At 41.1% G+C, this 20,618-nt stretch overlaps 1 protein-coding gene across 8 annotated transcripts in view; it reads right to left on the minus strand.

Moving 5' to 3' along the window:
• Positions 1–19,295: 19,295 nt before the first annotated feature.
• The window catches only part of PTPRM (protein tyrosine phosphatase receptor type M), a 984,934-nt gene continuing 983,611 nt past the window's right edge, over positions 19,296–20,618 (minus strand). For all 8 annotated transcript variants that reach the window (XM_072604258.1, XM_072604256.1, XM_072604255.1 and 5 more), the window contains one exon: positions 19,296–20,175. In XM_072604258.1, coding sequence (XP_072460359.1) covers positions 20,122–20,175 — 54 coding nt within the window. In that variant the 3' untranslated portion in view covers positions 19,296–20,121. The remainder of the gene's footprint in view (positions 20,176–20,618) is intronic.

The following is a 20,618-nucleotide window of genomic DNA, read 5'->3' on the forward strand; positions in this document are numbered from 1 at the left end:
CTGAACAACACAACCAGTTAGTTAACAAGCATTTACTAAGCACCTACTATGTGCCAGACACATTGCTAGGGATACAAAGAAAGGCAAAAACAGTGCCTACTCTCAAAGAATTTCTTTTCTAATGGAGGAGGCAAACACAAAACTAACTAGAAACATTTAAGATATTTACAGAGCAGATGAAAGGAAATCTCAGACAGGAAGGCATGAGCAACAAGTGTGTTGGGAAAGTTCTCCTGAAAGAAGTGATATTTGAGTTGGGTCTTAAAGGAAGCCTCTGAAACTAGGAGGTAGGTATAAGGAGGGTGAGCATGTCAGGATTTGGGGGAATGGCTGATGCAAAGGCATGGAGATGGGATATGGTTTATGTGAATAGTAAATAGGCTTTCATGTTAGAGTTCCTGGAAGAAAACAAATTGCAAGGAGACTAGAAAGGTAAGAAAGTGCTAGGTGGTGAAGAGCTTGTTTTTAATGTTTGGGGTTCTTTTTTCATGAAGAGCTTTAAATCAGAAGATTTTTAATGATAGAGGTAAAAGATAGTCACCAGAATTTGTTGAGTAGGGGAGTGATGTGGTCAGATCTACACTTTAGACAAATTAATTTGGTAATGGAGTAGAGGATGAATGGGAGTGCAGAGAGACGAGTCAGGGAGACCAATGAGAAGGCTCTTTCTACTCTTACAGCTCCAACCTTAGTTAAAGGTCTTGTTACTTCATGCCTCCACTACCGAAGTTGCATTTTCATTGGATTCTCAGTTGCCAGCATCTACCCTAACCCATCTCACCTCCATATGACTGCCTATCAAAGCATTCTTTCTCAAAAACAAGTCTGACCATGTCACTCTCCTGCTTAAGAACTGTGAGTGGCTGCCTGTTGACTCTAGAATGAATTATAAAGTCCTCAGTTTGGAATTTAAATTAATAATCTAGCTCTAGACTACCCTGACAGATTGATTTCATATCCCTCCCCTTCACATGCTCCTACATTCCAGGCAAACTAGCCTACTTCCCGGCAGAATTTTCACTTATTCCCATGCTTTTGCACCCCTGTCTCTCTTCCACACCTGGCACCGATTAACGTCTGTTTCTTACATAGCTTCCTGCAAAACTCACCTAACGAACCCTATCCTCTGGGAATTCTCTCCTGACTTTCCTCTCGATATGAGTGCTTCATCCCTCTTCAGATGATCTTGTATATACTTATTTGTTTTTATACAATTATCCCTTCCTCATTGTTTCTTTCCCCATTGCGGTAAGAAATTAAATGGGAATTTTGGGGGAGTTTTGTGGAAACCACAGAAAATATTCAAAGGCCAGCAGATGATACAAAAAAGTTCTTTTTCAAAAAATATTTTTACTTAACATTGACCTACGTATAACCTGTGATCAAATACTTAACCTAAGTTTTACAATAAGGTACTATAAATACCCCATAAGAGAAAAAGAAAAAAAAAATCAGACTTCTTCTCTGGAAGGAAGAAAGGGTCAAAATATTTATGTGGGTTTTTCAGATTGTGGGCGTGCCAGTACCCTATACTCTCATAGCAATAAGATATTGACAGCACCTATGGAGGCCATGAATATCCTGGCACAATTCTGAATCACAAAATATAACAGACTCTCCACATGGAAGACAGAACCAAAATATTTATTCAGATATCAAAAGCCAAATTCATCATAGTAACAAAGACATCTATATACAATAACAATGCAGAGGACAACACCATCCCTAAGCCTTCCCTCCTTTAGGCTTCCCACAAACCAGCTCTCTTAAACAAAATCACCAACAGGCTTCCCTTAACCAAAATGCCCTTCTCACACTCACTGCCTCCTTCAGTTTTGATTACTTTCCAACTTCCTCTCAGCTCTGCTCTAGCTCTGCCTCTTCCTGCTCCACCCCTTCCTGTTCTACCCATTCAACAAACTCTTCCCACCACAGGTTCCATGTGACTTAGACTTCCACATGACCCAGGCAGGTCACATGGGCCTATTAATGAATGGGAAAGATCTTCCCATTTAAATTACCATTACAATCCTAACCTCCCCTGCCACGTGGAAGGGATAACTGTATTGTATTCCCTCAGAAGAGTGGGAGCTCCTTGAGGGTAGGAACTGATTTTTGTTTGTAGCCTCAGTGTCTTGGGCTTAAGTATTATTTGATATGTACTGGATTAGCTAATACTTCCTATTCTGCCAGTTATACTTCATTCACCAGAATATCTCTCACAGGGTCTAAAATCTCTTCATTATGCTTTTTGGAGACTTGCCTGTGTGTCCTTGAGCAAATAACTTCCCCTCTCTTGGCTTTAGTTTCCTCATCTGTCAAATGGAGGTGGGGGGAGGTTTGGCCTAGATGATTTCTAAGGTCTCATTGAAGCTTTAAATTCTATACTGCTTGTGATTATCAAAAATAATACATTAGATACACTAAAGATTTTGGTGGAGCTGGATCTCAGAGGGATTCAGGGAAGTCTGGCTCAGAAATTTCCCATGCTAATCCTCATTTCCACCCAAATGTCTAGTCTTGGAGAAGTGTCAGGGGAAGCAAGGTGTTCAGTGGCTTGTCTTCCAGGTGCCACACAGGCAGCGTGTAAGACAGAGAGGGAGGATTTGTATCACAAGTCTTTCTGACTCTGAGGCCAGGCCTCTATACACTCTGCCAAAATGCTCCTCCTCTTCTTCTGCTATCCATGTAAAAATAGTTCCTCACATGTCATAGAATGGGAGACGTTTTAGGGCAAGAAAGCATTCTGTGTAGCACTTTTACTCCTCATTATATTTTTATTTTAAATTTAACTTCCTGTAACAACACTATTATCAGTCAGATAGCTGATAGCCCTATATAAGAGATGAAGAACTAGGTCACAGATTTTAATCAGAAACCTAAGATGACATCATTAGTAGCTAGTTCAATGGTCTTTCAATGGAGACAGCTAGCTGATGTGGTTGGATAGAGTTTGAGACCTGAGTTCAACGTCTGCTTCAGATAATTATTAGCTGTGTGTCATGTAATCTCTGTTTGCCTCAGTTTTCTTATCTGTAAAATGGGGATAACAATAATACCTGTTGTGAAGGCTCAATGAGATAATAATTATGAAACAATTAAGCACTTATAATGCTTATACACATTATCTATATCATGTTATAATATAAATGTTATCTATTATCATCTTGACCATCATCATCATTATTACTAGTTGTGTGACTCCAGACAAGTCACTTAACCTCTCTGTGTCTCTTTTTCCTCATCTCCATCTCTAAAATAGGGATAGTAACAGCACCTACTTCCAGGCTTCTTGTCAGGATAAAATGAGATAATATTTGTAAAGTACTTTGTAACCCTTAAAGCGTTATATAAACGCTAGCTATTTCTATTGCCTCTTATCATTAGACCAGACCAAGTAAATCAGCGGACCTCAGACTACAGTCTCTGGAAGGGTAAAAGACTCATTACTTCATTCATTCTTTCAACAACCATTTTTAAAAATGCTGACTCTGTCTGCCATCCAAGGAGCAGAGTAGCTAAGTTTGTAAAGGCTCATCACTAGCTGCCCATCAGGACTATTTTGGGCCACAGCACGCACTTGGGGCATTGGTAGAAGGAAAAACTACGCACTCCAGTCACCAATTCTGAGAAAATTGATGTCATAGTCATTGGGCTAGATGCCTGAGGAAGACACCAAGGTCCCTGTCCTCATGGAACTCACTATCTTGTTTCTTTTATTTTACCATATATGACAAAACAGACAGCCCTTGAAAACAGCTTATCTAAGGACATCTTGGAAATTCCACCCTACTTTTAAAATGAATGTTACTACGGTTCTTAAGAGGTAAATAAAATTCCTAAAGTTGAACTTTCAAGTTTGATCCATTTTCTAGCCACTGACTCCTTCCTTTTAGAGAAGCAGCATGACTTGATGGCTAGGGGATGAGATTTACAATCAGGAACATCTGGCTGTGAATTATGGTTCAGACACATACTTATTATGTGACCCTAGGTAAGTCACTTAACATCCATAGAAGCCTTGGTCACCTTGGAAAGGGAGAGAATAATGGTACCTACTACTCTAAGGGGCTCTTCTAAGTCTAATCTGAATGGTACAGTGACTGGAGTACTAATGTGGAGTCAGAAGACTTGGGTTCATATACCAACTCTGCAGCTTACTACTTAGGTGACCTTGGTCAAGTCACTTAATTTCTTTGGCCTTTAGTCTTTCCATCTCTCAAATGAGAGAGTTATACCAGATGACCTCTGCCATAAGCCAGGCCTGACTCAGGCTGGTCTGATAACTCAGGCTCAAGAATGGAAGCGAATGAGACTCTATGGTATAAGACATCTGACAACTAGCAAAAGGAGATTTTCTTAGATATAGTAAACGAAGGATATTCTCAGAGCATGGAAAGGATATTCAGCAAGGATACAGCCTTGAATCTCTCTATGTTGATGATAACGGTCCACCAGTTGGAAACCTAAGGAAAGAAAAATTACTCTTCTCACAGTTTTTTTAATTTAATATTTTGTTTTTTGTTTTAACATTTTGTGTTTCTCCAATTATATGTAAAGACAATTTTAACATTCTTTTTTCAAATTTTGAATTCTGAATTCTCTCCCTCCCTCTTTTTCCCCCCTCATTGAGAAGGCAAGCAATTTGACATAGGTTATACATGTTCTCACAACCTCTAAGGGACCTTTAGCTTTAAATATAAGATCTATGAGAAGATGTGTGTGTATGTATATATACATATATGTATATATACACATACACATATATATGTATGAGTGTATGTATAAAGTTCTCTGTAAACCTTAAAGAATAACATGAATGTGAACTATGATCATGTGTATGCAATCATATTCAAACAGCTCTGATTTATCTGAGACAATCCAGGTTCTAGCTTAGCACCAATCCTAAAAAGATGGTCATCTAAAAACAGATGTTTCTCTCTTTCCTTTCTCTTCACATCCATGTTCTTCTTTCTGGCCTCACATGAAAAGGAGAGTCTGAAAAGGATTGGTAGAACATGGAAAGAGGTGAACAAAGTTGAAGAGAAAATGGAAATGGTTCCTATTTTGGGACTGCGCTCACTCACCTCAAGTGACTGAGTTCTGAAGGATGCCACCCAACTGAGCCACAGCCCAGAGAGGGCTCTGGAGTCATAGCCTGGCGTGAAATTGGCATGTCAGAGCCCAGGGCCCAGGAAAGAGGTTTCTAAGTTTACATAGGCAGGCAAGCGCTCTGCCAGTCTCCATCTGTCACCTGTAATTATCATTTCAGCAATGTAATTAATGTCACTAGTATAATTTCCTCAAACCCAGGGACAATGCAGACACAATCTAAATGATCTGGGCGTTGCTGCTAAAAGAAACCGACAGGCAGACAGAAGCCAGAGTCAAAGTGCTGCCGTCACCAGTGAGAACTTGGGTAAGACTGCATTTAGACTAGGAACCGACAGCCCTGTCTCTGGTGATGTCTCCTGTCTGAGGAACAGGGGAGCTGGAGACAGGGACTTCAAAGATGCTGTTGCTTCTGTCTTTCTCATGTCAAGGGAAGAAAATGGATTGAGAAGGCAATCATGCCAGTAAGGGATGCGCACGCACACGCACAAATAACCCAGCCTCAGCCCAAACAAAAACCTTCTCCAAAAAAGATTTTCTTTCTTTAACTCTAGGTAGCCCCACGCTCTATCACTGCTGCTCCTTATGCCTGGAATGTTGTCCCTTCTCATCTCTGCATCCTGGCTTCCTTCAAGTCCCAGCTGAAGTATGGCCCTCTACAAAAACCTTTCCCAGTCATCCTTAATCTTGGTGTCTTCTCTCTGTTGATTATCTCCAATTTTTATATCTATATCATCTATACATATACACATACAATAAACACATATATGCACACACATACACATACATACACACATGCGTATGTACATATGTGTACATATACACATACATACACACATAATATATATATACACATACATATGCATATGTATATATCTTCTTTGTACGTAGTTGTTTACAAGTTGTCTTTCCCGTTAGATTGTGAGCTTGGAGAGTAAAGGTTTGCCTTTCTTTGTACCTGTAGTACTTAGCACAGTGCCTGATAGATAGTAGGTGCTCAATAAATGTTTATTGGCTGACTGACTGAATGTCCTCTCCAACCTTTAATCTCTCCTCCCCTTCCCTTCCCTCCCCTACTCCCATTTTTGTGGCTGGCCAGCTCTGAATAATCACTGAGAGAAAAATGAGGTTGGATGTGTTGAAATTACCTATCTTCAGCTCCCTTTGGCCTAATGGGTATAGTCAGGCCAGACTGACCAAGGCTAGCCCTCAGGCCAGAGAGGGACGGTGGTGTTGGTCATATCCTACAACCTTTCTTTTCTTCTTCCTCTGCTTTAGAATCTTGTATGAGACTGAAGCAGGTCCCAGATTTATGTAGCCATCATATACTGAAATGCATGCTTATTACTGTGGGTAATGTGAAAAGAATGCTGAGAAAATAGTAGGTCTTATTCATTAGTCTTTGGATGTCATGAAACAAAATAATGTCTTTGAAAGCTCTTTGTAAACCTTAAAATGCTCCACGTGTCTATGATGATAATGATTCTTTTTATTTTAGGCAAGTACATGAAGGATCTGTGTGTTCATTAGGGCAAAGAACTTCCAGTTTGGGAACTTTTTTCTGCAGATTGAAACCTTAGTAGTTTTGTGTGTCCTAGGGTAGATCAGTTTTAGAAGTAAATTCTTCAGTCTTTTGTTTTATTCGGTCCTTTCCTGGTGCATGACCCTTGCCTCCATAGCAATGATGCAGGGAAGCAATCAGCAGTATGCTAGTAAATGTTTAACAGCTGGCTCTCTTAAAAAAAAAACCAAAGAAGCATGCATGACACATTTTAAAGTTTAATCTGTACTATTAACATTTTCTCCATCTTTTTCTTAACTTCAGACAAAATGGCAAAATAGTCAAGCCCTGCATGATTCATAGCATTTGCCAGTTTCCAAGGTGCAAAGTTTTGTTTTTCACTTGTTTTAGCCATGTCTGACTATTCATCACCCCATTTGGGATTTACTTGGCAAAGATATTGGAGTGGTTTGCATTACCTTATCCAGCTCATTTTACAGGTGAGGAAGCTGAGGCAAAGAGGGTTCAGTGACTTGCCCAGGGTCACACAGCTAGTAAATGTCCAAGGCTATATTTGAACTTAGAAAGATTAATCTTCCTGACCCCAGGCCTAACACTCTATCCACTGTGCCTGGTTCAACTGCCCTGGCTCAACTCTAGAAATAGATATATTAGTATCAATGGAAATGATACTAAGGACAAGGATTTATCATATTCTTTGCATCCTAGAGACCACCAACTTGCAGCTAAAAGCTCCTCTATGCACCTTCTCTCCCTCCTAGGTTGGGACAAAACCTCCTGAGTTAGTGACTGTCTTCCATTTTTTCTTTGTATCTCTAGAGCTTGGCATGGAACTTTGCATACCATTACTATTTGATAGATGCTTTTTCATTCACTTCCCATGTGCTGAAGGCTTACCTGGGGTGAGTTTCTCTATTACTGATCATCTAAATCTGCCTGAAGGCAGCAGGAATTGTGGCCAGTATTATATCCACCAGCAACAGTAATTATTCTCCCTTGATATGAAAGACTGGCTAAATGCCACCTCCTTGGAAATAGGGCTACAATTACTTGTGAAGCCCTTTGTGACTCAAGCACCACAGAAACATGCCAGGGGAACCTCCATAAGGCTGTACTCTCCCTACTGTTCTGATATCAGTGCAGCCCATCCTGGAGGGATCCACAAAAGGGACTGTGCAGCTGAACATTTCCGCACTGGTCTTCATTGCCACTGGTCCACATAATGTGGATGGAATTGAAACTGATCCAAGAGGCCTTACATCTTCTGCCCCATACTCCATCCAAGCTATTATCCTGCCAAAGCTGGTGACTGAGGTAGATATATTCCAATACATCCTACATCTCTGAGATGCCAGCATGCATTGTGACTTGCTAGCCAAGTTTGTCATGTCCACTTCATTTTGTCAAAATCCATTTCTAGGATAATCAGCTTAACAGTAGAAGGCAATATGTTCCATATGAATGGAATGGACAACAAACACTGTAGGAGTTAAGGGAAGAGAAAGGTAAATGTTCACTCAGAACACTGGGAGCAGGCAGAGGGACACAGAGAAACAAAGAGACAGAGATTCAGGAAGAAACAGAGACACATACAGAGAGAGAGACATAGAGAGACCAAGAAACAGAGACATAGAGATAGGACACAAGAAGAGACAGAGGACCCACAGAGAGATAAAGACAGAGAGACAGAGAAAGATAGAGATACAGACACAGAGAAACAGAGACAGAGAAGGAGACCAAGAAAGAAAAAGACATAGAATCAGAGCAAGAGATGGAGATGGGAGGGGGCAGGGAGGATGGGACTGAAGTATGTTATGTGCTTGGGCAGCAGGCACTGGGTCTTGGGTCTGTTGGGTAAATTCTGAGGGTGAGAGACCTCACTAGTCTCTGAGGTTGCCATGCCCATATCTGCTGGCCTTTAGTAAAGGTTAAGGACTCATCTGTTCAGTCTAGTTTTTGCCATTTGTATGTGGGTGTGTCAATAGCTTCAGTGTGAAGTCAGAGAAATTAATTAATTTCACAAATGCAGCTAGCTGGACAGGCTTTGCTGAAGAAATGATTTTGCAAATCAAAAGTAGAAATGGTTAGTTTTCTTTTGATTGTTTTGATTTAGTGTTTGTTTTCCCACCGTTTGCTCAGGGCAGAGACAGACAGACAGAGAGACAAAGAGACAGAGAGACAAAGAGAGAGACACAGAGAGAAAACAAGAGAGGGGGTGAAATTCCCACTGAATCTTAATAGGTCTTAATGCGTTGGTACATTACATTACCTCTTAAAGTATACCCCATACTTTGACAGAGAGGGGAGGAGAATGGGTAGCAAGATGGCATAGTGGATAGAAGGCTGCAACTGGAGTCAGGAAACTTGAATTCAAATCAGGCTTTGAACACTTCCTAGCTGTGTGACCCTAGAAACATCACTTGACCTTTCTCAAGGTCAATTTCTTCATCTGTAAAATGGGGGTGACAATAGTAGCTGTCCTCCAGGGTTATGGTGAGGATCAAATGAGATAATATTTGAAAAACATTTTGCAAATCTTAAAACATTATATAAATGTGAGCTATTATTATGAGAAGAGGAACCAGAAGATTGGTGAATATTTCAGCTAAAAGGTCCCCATGTGAAGTAAGATGGAGCCAGGTTTGGAGGAAGCTTCATTACAAAGGAAGAGATGTTATCCTTTCTTTCTTGAAGTGAAAACTTTGGATCTGCAGATGTGGGGGGAGCAAAGAGGAAAAATCCACCAGAATCTAGCAGTCTGATATTGTATCTGTTCACCTGTTCAAATCAAATCTGACTCCTGTTAGGCCCCATGCAGGGTGTGATCTGTGGAGGCATCAGGCCCAATAAAGCAGTTACTTCCTGGAAAATAGAGAACTCAAGTGGAAATCTGAACACCTGTGTCTCCAGACTTGGCCCTGGCTGATTGGGTAACTGACACCAAGGGGACTTAACCCTTTCCCTGTCTGCCTATTCAGCTCCATGGGCTACAAGGGCCTTTGGGATGATAGGGAGGGAGTGGGGGAGAACATGGAGATAAGCCTGCAAGGGAGAGAGAGTATGTCTGTGTTTGTCCTCTGTTGCTGAAGAAGACCATACCATCAGAAATAATGACATGACTTGCACTTGACTTTGTTTTGAGTGAGGGAGGGCTGTGCAGGTCACCAGCCTTACTTCTCCAGAGCCATCTTAATCCAGTGACCAGATACTCATCAGGATGACTGGAGATGACCCAGGATGAGACAATTGGGGTTAAGTGACTTGCCCAAGGTCACACAGCTAGTGAGTGTCAAGTGTCTGAGATGAGATTTGAACTCAGATCCTCCTGATTCCTGCACTGATGCTCTACCCACTGCACCACCTAGCTGCCCCAAGAGAAAGAGAGTATGACTGGGCTGGAAGAGTAGTGAGTTCAAAGCCCGATCAGGCACTGGTCCTGAGTTCTACAACCATAAGCTCCTAAGATCTTAGAATGAGAAGGTACCAGGGATATGCTGGAGCCAACTCCAACTGGCAAGAATCAGTTACTATATTTCCAGGCAAATGCTACAATTCAGGGCTTGATGTATTATTTTATTGACTGTCTAGACTTAAGAAGATGATGGAGAAAATGTTTGTCATGCAGATTGAACTTGAAAGTGTGTCACATATATATTTTTGGGGAGGTGGTTGTTAAATATTTATCAGCCCACCACCATTCTTGATTTTCGAGAGGAAGAAACTGAGAGTTGGAGGAAAAGACTTACCCAAATGCATTCATTGAGTAAGAAGTAAAGCAGGAATATGAACCTGTATCTTTAGATGCCAAATCTGGCATTCTTTCAGTTCAATTCAAGAAGCATTTATCCATGCCTTCAAGAAGTTTATGTCCTACTTGGAGGAAATACATACAAGACGTTATTGTCATTCAGTCATTTCAGTTGTATTCAACTCTTTGTTGAATTGGGGGTTTTCTTGGCAGAGATACTGGAAGGGTTTGCCATTTTCTTCTCCAGCTCATTTTACAGATGAAGAAACTGAGGCAAACAAGTTAAGTGACTTGCCAAGGGTCACACAGCTAGGAAGTGTCTGAGCCTGAATTTGCACTCAGGAAGATGAGTCTTTCTGACTTCAGGCCCAGTTTTCTATCCACTGGGCTAGTTTCCTGTGAGCAAAAATAAGTACATGCAAAATATAGAGAGAGCAAATGCAAGGTGGGGGGGAGACCTAGAGAGCAGTCACAACTGAGGGATCATCAGGAGGGGCTTTGCGTCCATGATGGCGCCTCAGTCACATCTTAGACAGATCTTTGATCTCATCTCAAAACTACAGGGTGTCCATAGGAAGGTCTAATCGCTTTCTTCTCCTGCCTGTCTTTCTCCTCCGAAAATCCCAGTTGGGACAGGGCTGGTCACTAGCTATGATCAACAACTACTTTGCCTAATTGGAGTGGTCCCTCCAAATTGCTTAAGAGAGCCAAGTAGGGTGTTTATTGGCTTCTGAACAGGCAGAGTGTTTTCTTGGATGGGAGATGCTCCTTCTGGGAATCTGATAACCAAAGGATGATTTGTGATCAATGGATCTAGATCTGCAGTTTGTAATGGAGACTTTCCTTAGTGAGGTGATAGGGTTACTGCTCCTGGGCCTCTTTTGTGTGGCTGGAGGCAGATAGGAGGGCTGGTGACAGGGAATGGGCTTAGCCAGAGAAGTCCAGTCCTTGGAGTTGTGATCATTAACTGATTGACTACAAAGAGACTCCTCTCTCCTCCCAGGCAAAGGGAACGTTTGTCTTTTCCCCTCTGTGGTGAAGAGTTAATGTGTTCACAGGAAAAAAAGGAACACTTCTTCTTTTGATGGAGGAGCCAAGACTATGAGATTGACAGAGGACCAGTTAGCTAGTAAATGTTTATTAAATTCCTACTATGTCTCAGGCACTGTGGACAAAGGGATACAAAGACAAAACTACTCTGAAGGAGAACTCGGCAGCTCGGTGGAGTAGAAGATCAAGCATTGGGCCTGAAATCAGAAAGACCTGAGTTAATATCTGATTTCAGACACTTACTAGCTATGTGACCCTGGGCAAGTCACTGAATCTTTTTTGTTTCAGTTTCCTCATCTATAAAATGAGCTGGAGAAGGAAATGGCAAACCACTCCAGTATCTTTGCCAAGAAAACCCCAAATTGGGTCATGAAGACTTGGACACAACTAAAATGACTGAACTCAAAAATGAGGGAAACAACCTGCAAACAACTATGCATAAGCAAGTCATATACAAGATAATTTGATAATAATCAACACAGGGAATCACTACATTTAAGGGGGATTGGGAAAGGCTCTCTGTAAATGGTGCGCTTTTTGCTGGAACTTGAGAAGCCAAGGAAGTCAGGAGGTGGAGATGAGGGAGAGCATCCCAGGCATGGCGGACAGCCAGTGAAAATGCCCGGAGTACAGATGGAGTGCCTTGTTTGAGGAGCCTCGAGGAGCCCAGAGTCTCTCCATGGCAGAGTGTATGGGGGTGAATAAAATGTATGAAGACTGGAGAGGTAGGTGAAGGGAAGGAGGCTACCCAAGAAGGTTATGTAGGGCTTTGTGAAGCATACAGAAGATTTTATATTTGATCCTGGAGCCACTGGAGTTTATTAGTGTCTAGAGATCACAGGGACATGGTCAGACCTGCACTTTAGCAAGATCATTTTGACAGCCGACTACAAGATAGATTGCAGTGAAGGGAGGTTCATGGCTGTTGACCAACCAGCTATTTTAGTATTCCAGGTGTGAGGTGATGAAGGCCTTCTCTTTAGAGTGGTGAAAGTGTCAAGGAGATAACAAGATGTAAACAAGATGATAAATAAGAAGGTAAAATCAATACACTTTGGCAACATATTGGATATAGGAGTATGTGTGAGAGAGTGGGTAGTTGAGGATGATACTTAGTTTGGGAACCTGGGATACTGGCAGAATAGGGAAGTTTGGAATGGAGAGATTTTTGGGGAAAGATAATGAGTTTGGTTTTGGGCAGTTTAAGATAGCTACAGGTCATCTGGGTTAAGATGTCTAATAGGCAAATGGAGATATGAGACTGGAGCTCAGCAGAGAGGCTAAATATGGTTAATGAAAAAGAATTGAGAATCATCAGCATAGAGGTGATAATCAAATCCAATTCAATCAGGGGAGCTAATGAAATCACATGTGAAAGAGGGAGGGAGAGAAGAGGTCCCAGAACGGAGTCCTGTAGGATATCTCTGGTCACAAAGATGAAGAGCCAGTGAAGTAGACTGCAGTAGGAGGAGATCCAGGAGAGAGTGGTGACCTGAAAAGGTCACCAACTGACCGTGTCAAAAGCTGGAGAGAGGTCAGGAAGGGTAAGGACTAAAAAAAGGCCATTAGATTAGACCATCAAGAGATCCTTAGTGACTTCAGAGAGCAGTTTTAGTTAAATGATGAGGTTGGAAGCTACACTGTAGAAAGTTACAAAGAGAGTCAGAGAAGAGGAAGAACACTTGATTGTTGTCCTTTGTCTTGGAAGAGGACATCACCATGGTAAAGTGAAGTTTCAGTGTGTCTGACTGTGGCTGGTTGGACCAATGGGTATTAGTGCCTTGGTGCATTACATAAACTTTTGAAGTAAACCCTATACTTTGACAGAGAGGGGAGGATAATGGGTAGCATTGCTCATACAAAAGCTGACTGAAATTTTCCAGGTTATATGGCAAGAGGAGGTTATCCCCCAGGAGTTCAAGGATGCCTCCATTGTCCATCTCTATGAAGGTATTAGACTGACTACCAAACTGAAGGTCTACAGAGCCATTGTGCTGACCTCATTGTTGTAGGCCTGTGAAACACGGACAGTATACCAGTGCCATGCCAGGAAACTGAACCACTTCCATATGAACTATCTTAGGAAGATTCTGAAGATCATCTGGCAGGATATGATACCGGACACTGAGGTCCTTGCTCAAACTAAACTGCCAAGATTTTCATTTCAATTTTCATTGTTCATAGGGTTTTGGCTAGAGGATTTGCCTCTCAGGGCCTTAGGCAGGTCAGGAAAGGGAATGAGAGCTTAGAACTGAAGAATGTTGTTACTCCCCTTCCTCCAAGGCAGAAGGCCAGACTGGAAACTTGATGGAAAGGCCTTTCTCCACTTACCTGGAAAGGAAGAGTTTGATGTTCCACTGAATGGTGTCTCTCCTCTTTGACAAGAATTCAGGAGGCCCCACCTGAGGGAATGGCATTCTCTCCCCTTACCCCAAAGGCAGGAAACTGGTGTGTGATGGAATGGTGTTTCTCCTCCTCCCAAGGAAAAAATTTAATATCTAACACTTAATAGTGAACTTTTATTGTTTTAACTAGATTTCTTCAGCACATATCCCTTCCTGAAAGATCACAGTAGACTGATACCTTCTGTAAACTTAGTCTTAGAGAGTTGCCTGGGGATCCTGAGGACTTAAGTGATTTACTCCCTATCACACAGTCAGTTTCTGTCAAAGGTAAAACTTGAACCCAAGCCTTGCAGACCCAAGGCTGACTCTCTGAACGTGTACATTTGTACATGACAAATTAAATAGAGCCATCCTGGCATGTTGACCTTGGAGAAAGAAAAACCTGGACCAGAGACCCACATCTGGCACACACTGGCTTTGTGACCCTGGGCAAGAGTCACTGAAACTCTCGGTGCCCTGGCCAAAAACAGAAATCTGGAAGTTGCCGAACAGATCATCTGCCCTAGGATTAATGGAGCTTCCCCAAAAGAACTTCTCAGTATTAATGAAATCAGAGTCTATAGCCACCCTGCACTTCCCCCTCCTCCCAAAATTTAAATGTATTTAGGAACTATTTACATTTCAATGAGGAAATTTCAGTTCATAACATTTAGCCTTTTTTTTTTTTTTTTTGAAGGCAATCAGGGTCAAATGACTTGCCCAGAGTCACACAGCTGGTAAGTGTCTGAGGCTGGATTTGAACTCAGGTCATCCTCCTGGGCTGGTACTCTATTTAACCACGCCACCCAGCTGTCTCATGTAACTTTTTAGTCATTCCCTTGAAGACCACATGGGGGTTCTTGTACATTTATTTTTACTCTTTTATGATTGTACATAATATTCTTTTGGTTCTGATTTTTGTTAGTTTGGTATTATTTCATTAAGGTCCTTCCAGACGCCTTTGTACAAGTCACATTTGTTAGTCTTAACCACACCATGACATTCCATTCCATTGATGTAGCACAACTTACTTACCTGTTTCCCAATCAGCGGATATTTAGGTTACTGCTACAGTTTGTTGCAATTGTGAATGATGCCACTATGAAAATCTTTGGCCTTGTAACTGAAAAAACAATACTTTTACTGTATATTTCCAACAATGGATTTGTTGAGTCAGTTGTTTTTGTAACTTATAATATGTAACTTATAATATTGATAATAACAATAATATTTTTATTTTACCATTGTTACAGCTGATACTCAAGTGTGTTTTATTTTGCATCCTTTTATTATTGAGGGTGTTTTTTTTCTTGAGGCCATTCATTTAATTTTAAAATAATCCAAGCTGGAGAACGGGCCAAGGATTGAACAGTCGGATTGGGGAGTGGGTGGGAGTTGATCTGGGAAAGCTTCCTGAAAGAGAAGTTCCCTGAGCTGCCTAGGGTGGTTAAATGATTTGTGAAGTGTTAGAATGAGAAATGAACTGCTGACCAGCTTCATATTCCCTCTCCTTCTGATTCTCTGGGCCCATCTCCCATAATTAACCTGAGAAACCTAGAACTTAATAACTAACTGTGGGCTGTACCTTGAAATTGCTGGGCTGAGGGCATCTTTTCATGGAAGTTCATTCTCCTTTTAATATGAGGGATGGCATGTAAGCCATTGAACGAGAACATTTCCCACAACTTGAAATGCTAGGGTTGTCACTACAGTTGTCTTTACAGAAATGGAGCCCAAGAGGGCATATTGATAGTTGCGGCTCCACTACAGAATTGTAATTCAACTCCTTCTTCTCCCACAGAGCAGAGGCACTGTTTATCAGTGACAGTCATTTTAACTTCATTAGCTAGAAGAACATGGTAAAAACAAATCCTGGCTGCTGTAAAATCTCCTTTCATCTGCCTGTCCCTTCTCTCTTGTCAAGTCCAAGGATCAAAATTTTCATCCTTGTCTTCCTGCTTAACTAATGTCCTTTTTGGGAGCTGCTCAGGAGTAGATATTTTTCTTCTTAGGGGCTGAAAGTTTGCCAAGTCCTATGTCAACAGAAACTAGTCCTAAATTCATTGTTCTCCAGTCACATGACAGCGGAAAGAATCTGGAGGAAGAATAATTGTTTTCCATTTCTACCAGCCCTTTAAGAATGTTTAATAAGAGACAACTTAAAGTGATTTGATTTTCATCACCTTATCCTGTCCTGTCTTTCAGGGGAAATCCTAGATGCCTGTAAAATGGCAGAAAGGTGGATGGGGGGGAAAAGGGGGTGAGAGTGGGATGTAGGGAGGAGTAAATACATGCACTAAATCACGAGATCTCAAATTGAGATATATCCATTATGAGCCCCCATTGGTGTGGCCACTTAGTGACTCCTTCCTTCTGGTGCAAAACTAGGTTTTAATATCCAGAGTCTTATAAAGAATCATTGATCTTCAGCTCTTGCTGTGTGACATCTCAGGCATTCTCAAAGGGTACTGGAAAATTTAAAAAGCATATAGTTTATTTTAATTCTTAAATATAGAGTTATCATACAGAATATTTATTTTGGATGGAGAGGATTGAAGGCAAGAAGTATTTATGAAATGAAGTAGATGATGGGATGTCAATTAAAAAAAAATTTTAAACCGCTTAGGAACAGCTCTTTTAAATTCCATCTCCAGAGGTTACCTTTTGATGGGTTTTGGTAAAAGCTACCCTTTTGCCAAAGGCTACATGGTATCTTCTTTCTATCTAATCTTGCATATCCTCTGGGAGGTGAATAAAACTTAGAGCTAGAAGGAACCTGTGATTATTTAGTCCAAATCCCTCATTATATAGATAAGGAAAATGGACTTCAGAAGATCAGATGAGATAATATTTATAAAGCACTTAGCACAGTGCCAAGCACACAGTAGGTACTTAATACATGCTTCTTCCCTCTCCACCCACCCCATCTCTTCACAAAGAACAGGTGAACTTGAGGTCAAATTCAAAGTTCTTAACTCCAAATTTAGCCTACATCCCATGCCATGATGTACTTCTAGATAATCTCTGAGGTTACTTCCAGTTCTGGATCTTCCATCTCATGATATTGTAGGGAGAGGAGGGAGAAGCCTATGCTAGGCTGAGGCATCAAATCCAAGAGGGGCCATCACTCTATAGCTGGGACCCCACCCTACATAAAAACATAGAACACCCCATCCACTCTAACTTAGGATCCACCAGTCTTCTTTCATGTAAAAAAAAGTATATTTGGAGCAACAATTATACACAGGACACTCTGCTTAAATGTTTATCTTGGAAATGGCCAAATCCAGGGGAAACCATTGGCTCTTTGCAGGGGAAATAGGGGCCAAAGGATGTCAGAGGAGGGGAATCACTATCACTGGCTCTCATAGTTTTACTCATGCTGAGTAAAATCCTAAGGGGACTTCTGTACGAAGCCAGAGCAGAGCTGTATGTAAAGCCTTTTTTCTAACGGAGTCCAAGAAATGGTGACCAGCTCATCAAAATAAGGAAGGGAAATAAGGGAAGACCATTTCATTTTCTTTTTTCTACCAATGTCACTGGCTGGCTGAGCTGTCTATCAAGACCAGTACTATTGGCATCAATTTTAGTTGATTGGATAATGAAACAGTGTGTGACTATGTACATATGTATATATACATAGATACACACATATATGTATGAGTGTATATATATATATATATACACGCACATACATATGCATATATGAACACTCTATCCATCCTAACTTAGGATCCACTCATCTTCATTTATCAGATACTTCTCTTGTAAACATATTTCACCCTCTTGAATCTGGGCATTTTTACTGACTGTTCCCTAGCCTGGAATTCTCTTCTTACCCATGTTCACTTCCTGCTTCCCTTTCAAAAACCAACTAAAGTCCCACTCTCTACAGGGAACCTTTCCTAAGCTCTTTCAATTCGGCCTTTCCTCTGTATCTTATTGCCACTTATGCTGTCTATAACTTATTTATAGTTACTTGCATGTGATCTTCCCTATTATATTGCAAGCTCCTTGAAGGCAGAGAACATCTTTTGTCCTTCTTTGTATCCCTAGCACTTGGCCCAGTGCTTGGCACACAACAGGTACCTAACAGATGTTTAATGACTGATTTTGTCCTCCCATCAAGCTTCATCAAACTGGTTGAACTTTCACATCTGCGTTAATCCACAATTCTATATCCTTTGTGGAAAATCCTTTGTAGTAATCCAGGCAAACCTTCCAGCCTTCAGTGTTTCTCTTTAAGCACACTCTTAGAGGCTAATCCAAAGAGATTAAAGAATGCCAAAAGTCCATTCTCACCAAGAACCCTGAAGAACAGGGCACATTTAAACCCTTGTCTCTGCCAATTTATACTCGCTACTTTCTGACTGCTTCTAGGGTTCTAACCTCCTTGAAAAGAACGATCTACTGCCAGCTGGTTGTTCTGTGGGGGTTCTGAGACCTAAGTAGCAGCAAACCAGATGGCTGCCTCAGCAGATTTAGCTGGAAGAGGGAGAGTCTTTACTCAGCTCTCAAGCACTGATGGTTCTAGGAAGACCTTGGGACCACCTTCTATGCTTAGAAGTAGAACTGGAAGAGTCACTGGGCTTTGTATGGACCCTGAGCAGTATTCTTTTAATCTACAAACTATTCTTAGGGATTTCCCAGGTGGAGAGCTCCTTATTGCACTCATATCATCATTGCCAAAAAGAAAAAAAAAGCACTAAGGAAATTCGTCATGATGTCTTCCCTACACAGTAAAAAACCATTTTATGTAATGGATCAGGGCTAAGGTCATTGTATAAAAGTAGAATTTTTTAAAAAGGCAATTTACCTTAAGGGATGTGTATGTGTGTTTGTGTGTGTGTTTATGTATGTGTAATACCCTTTTCTAATGAACGCATGTGCATGTGAATCAAACTACCATTCTTTTCCTCATTACCAATTACTTACAATATACGAAAATGCAGCTAAAGAATACATACAAGACTCATAAAGATCATTCCAAGTTTCTTTACTACTCAGCCATTTTAATTTTCATGATCTAATTATAGAGTGAATGAGGCAAGAAGAGGGCAGACCAACCCTAACCTGCAGAAAGGGAAACAGAAGCAAGTGAAGTGACTTGCTTAAGGCCACACAGGGAATGGCAGAGAAGACTCTCAGAGGTCTAGGGCCAGCTTTCTGCTGCTGAGGATCTAGTCCGTTCCAGCTCAGAAACTCATCTTTTTGGTGACCTTTCTACGATTTGCCTTCCACGAGTACTGGGGAAGTCTAAATATAATGAAGCACAGACATCTCTCAGCAAACGCTCACTGTTTCCGGCGTCCCCCTCCCCACTCCTTCTCTGGATAGACTATCTCAGCTTCTCACGGGTCTCCAGGATCTGGGAATGCTGCTTCTTCCATAGGCTCTAAAAGGTGAAATTCAAAGCCCAGCAACAGCTAGCTGCTTCTGCCTCTCCATGTCCTGGTGCACCACAAATCCAACACAAATCTGCCATGTGCATCATTTATTGAGCTGAGAATCCATACAAGGTAACAAATGTTTACATTATCATACAGTAAATAAAGCATTTCCAGGGCTTAATAAAAATGATTGTCACTCACTGTGCTTCACAAAAATTTCTTTTAATGAATAAATAATCTGATGAAATCAAAAAAAATATTTACAATATAAACAAATGAAAAAGCTTTGGATCTATTTCACCCGGTCATCTGGTTTGACCTTTTCAGAGTGAATTCCTGTCAAGTCGTTCCTCCTTGAAACATTATCGATCAGAGAGAAACTACCACTCCAGAAAGTTAGCACGGTTTGTTATGAGTTCTTTGTCTGTTAGTTCAGGTAAGCTACGTATACTTTCTGTTATGTATGTGTTAAAATACAAATATTAACTAAAATCATTTATTATCATAAATGCCAGACAACATTCTCCACAGAACAAAAATATACACTTAGCTGTGACAATAACAAAGAATCACAGGCAACAAAATTAAACCTCAAAGGGACAAATTCCTTCATAAGAATATAATTGTGCTCTTTTAATTTACCAGATGTCTAGGCTGCTCTTTCAAGACGATTAGGAACACAGTATCCGACGACTGCAGAGAGTGTGTTTTGTGTTTTTGTCAGGCAGCAGCAATATGGTGGAAAAGTAGGCAGTGCAGGCGGGTTTATAAACACTTTCTCAGGCTCTTAAAAAGAGCCAATTATACAAAGCAAAATAAGCATGACACTGAGAAGTCTTCATCTCATATACACAAACATCATGGGGTTTTGTGGCTCCCGGGTGGGCGCGAGGGTCTGCAGGGCATCTTTCTCCATCAGCCAGAATTCAAGTATTCTAAAGCAACTTCATAGCAGAACTTGTACTGGTCCTGGGGAGACAGCAAGGAAAAACCGTCAATTGTATGACAGCCAGCTCCAATTTTAGTTAAGATGGTTATGCCAGATTAGAGACTTAATTGGAGTCCATCAATCTCACCACCCAATATGGGAAAGAAAAAAAGCCATTCTACCAAGCTGTAGAAATACTCAAAGGCTCTGATTCTTTTCATGGAATCATAGATCCAGAATTAGAAGGAGCCACCATTGAATGCCACCTCTCATTTTATGACTGCCGAAACTGAGGGATCACACAGGTAGTTGGGATAGAAACCTAAGACCTCAGACTCTAGAAACAGTGCTCTTTCTTCTGCTTTAACCATCCTCTCTTGATTCTGTAGGCAAACAGTGTTTTCTTTCTTTGTTCAAAAAGACGAAAAACCAGGGGAATCAGGCCTCCTGGGAGAGTGGCCAGGAATATGGGTATGTATATACA

This window comes from Notamacropus eugenii, chromosome 4 (assembly GCF_028372415.1).
Source record: "Notamacropus eugenii isolate mMacEug1 chromosome 4, mMacEug1.pri_v2, whole genome shotgun sequence".
Lineage (NCBI taxonomy): Eukaryota > Metazoa > Chordata > Mammalia > Diprotodontia > Macropodidae > Notamacropus > Notamacropus eugenii.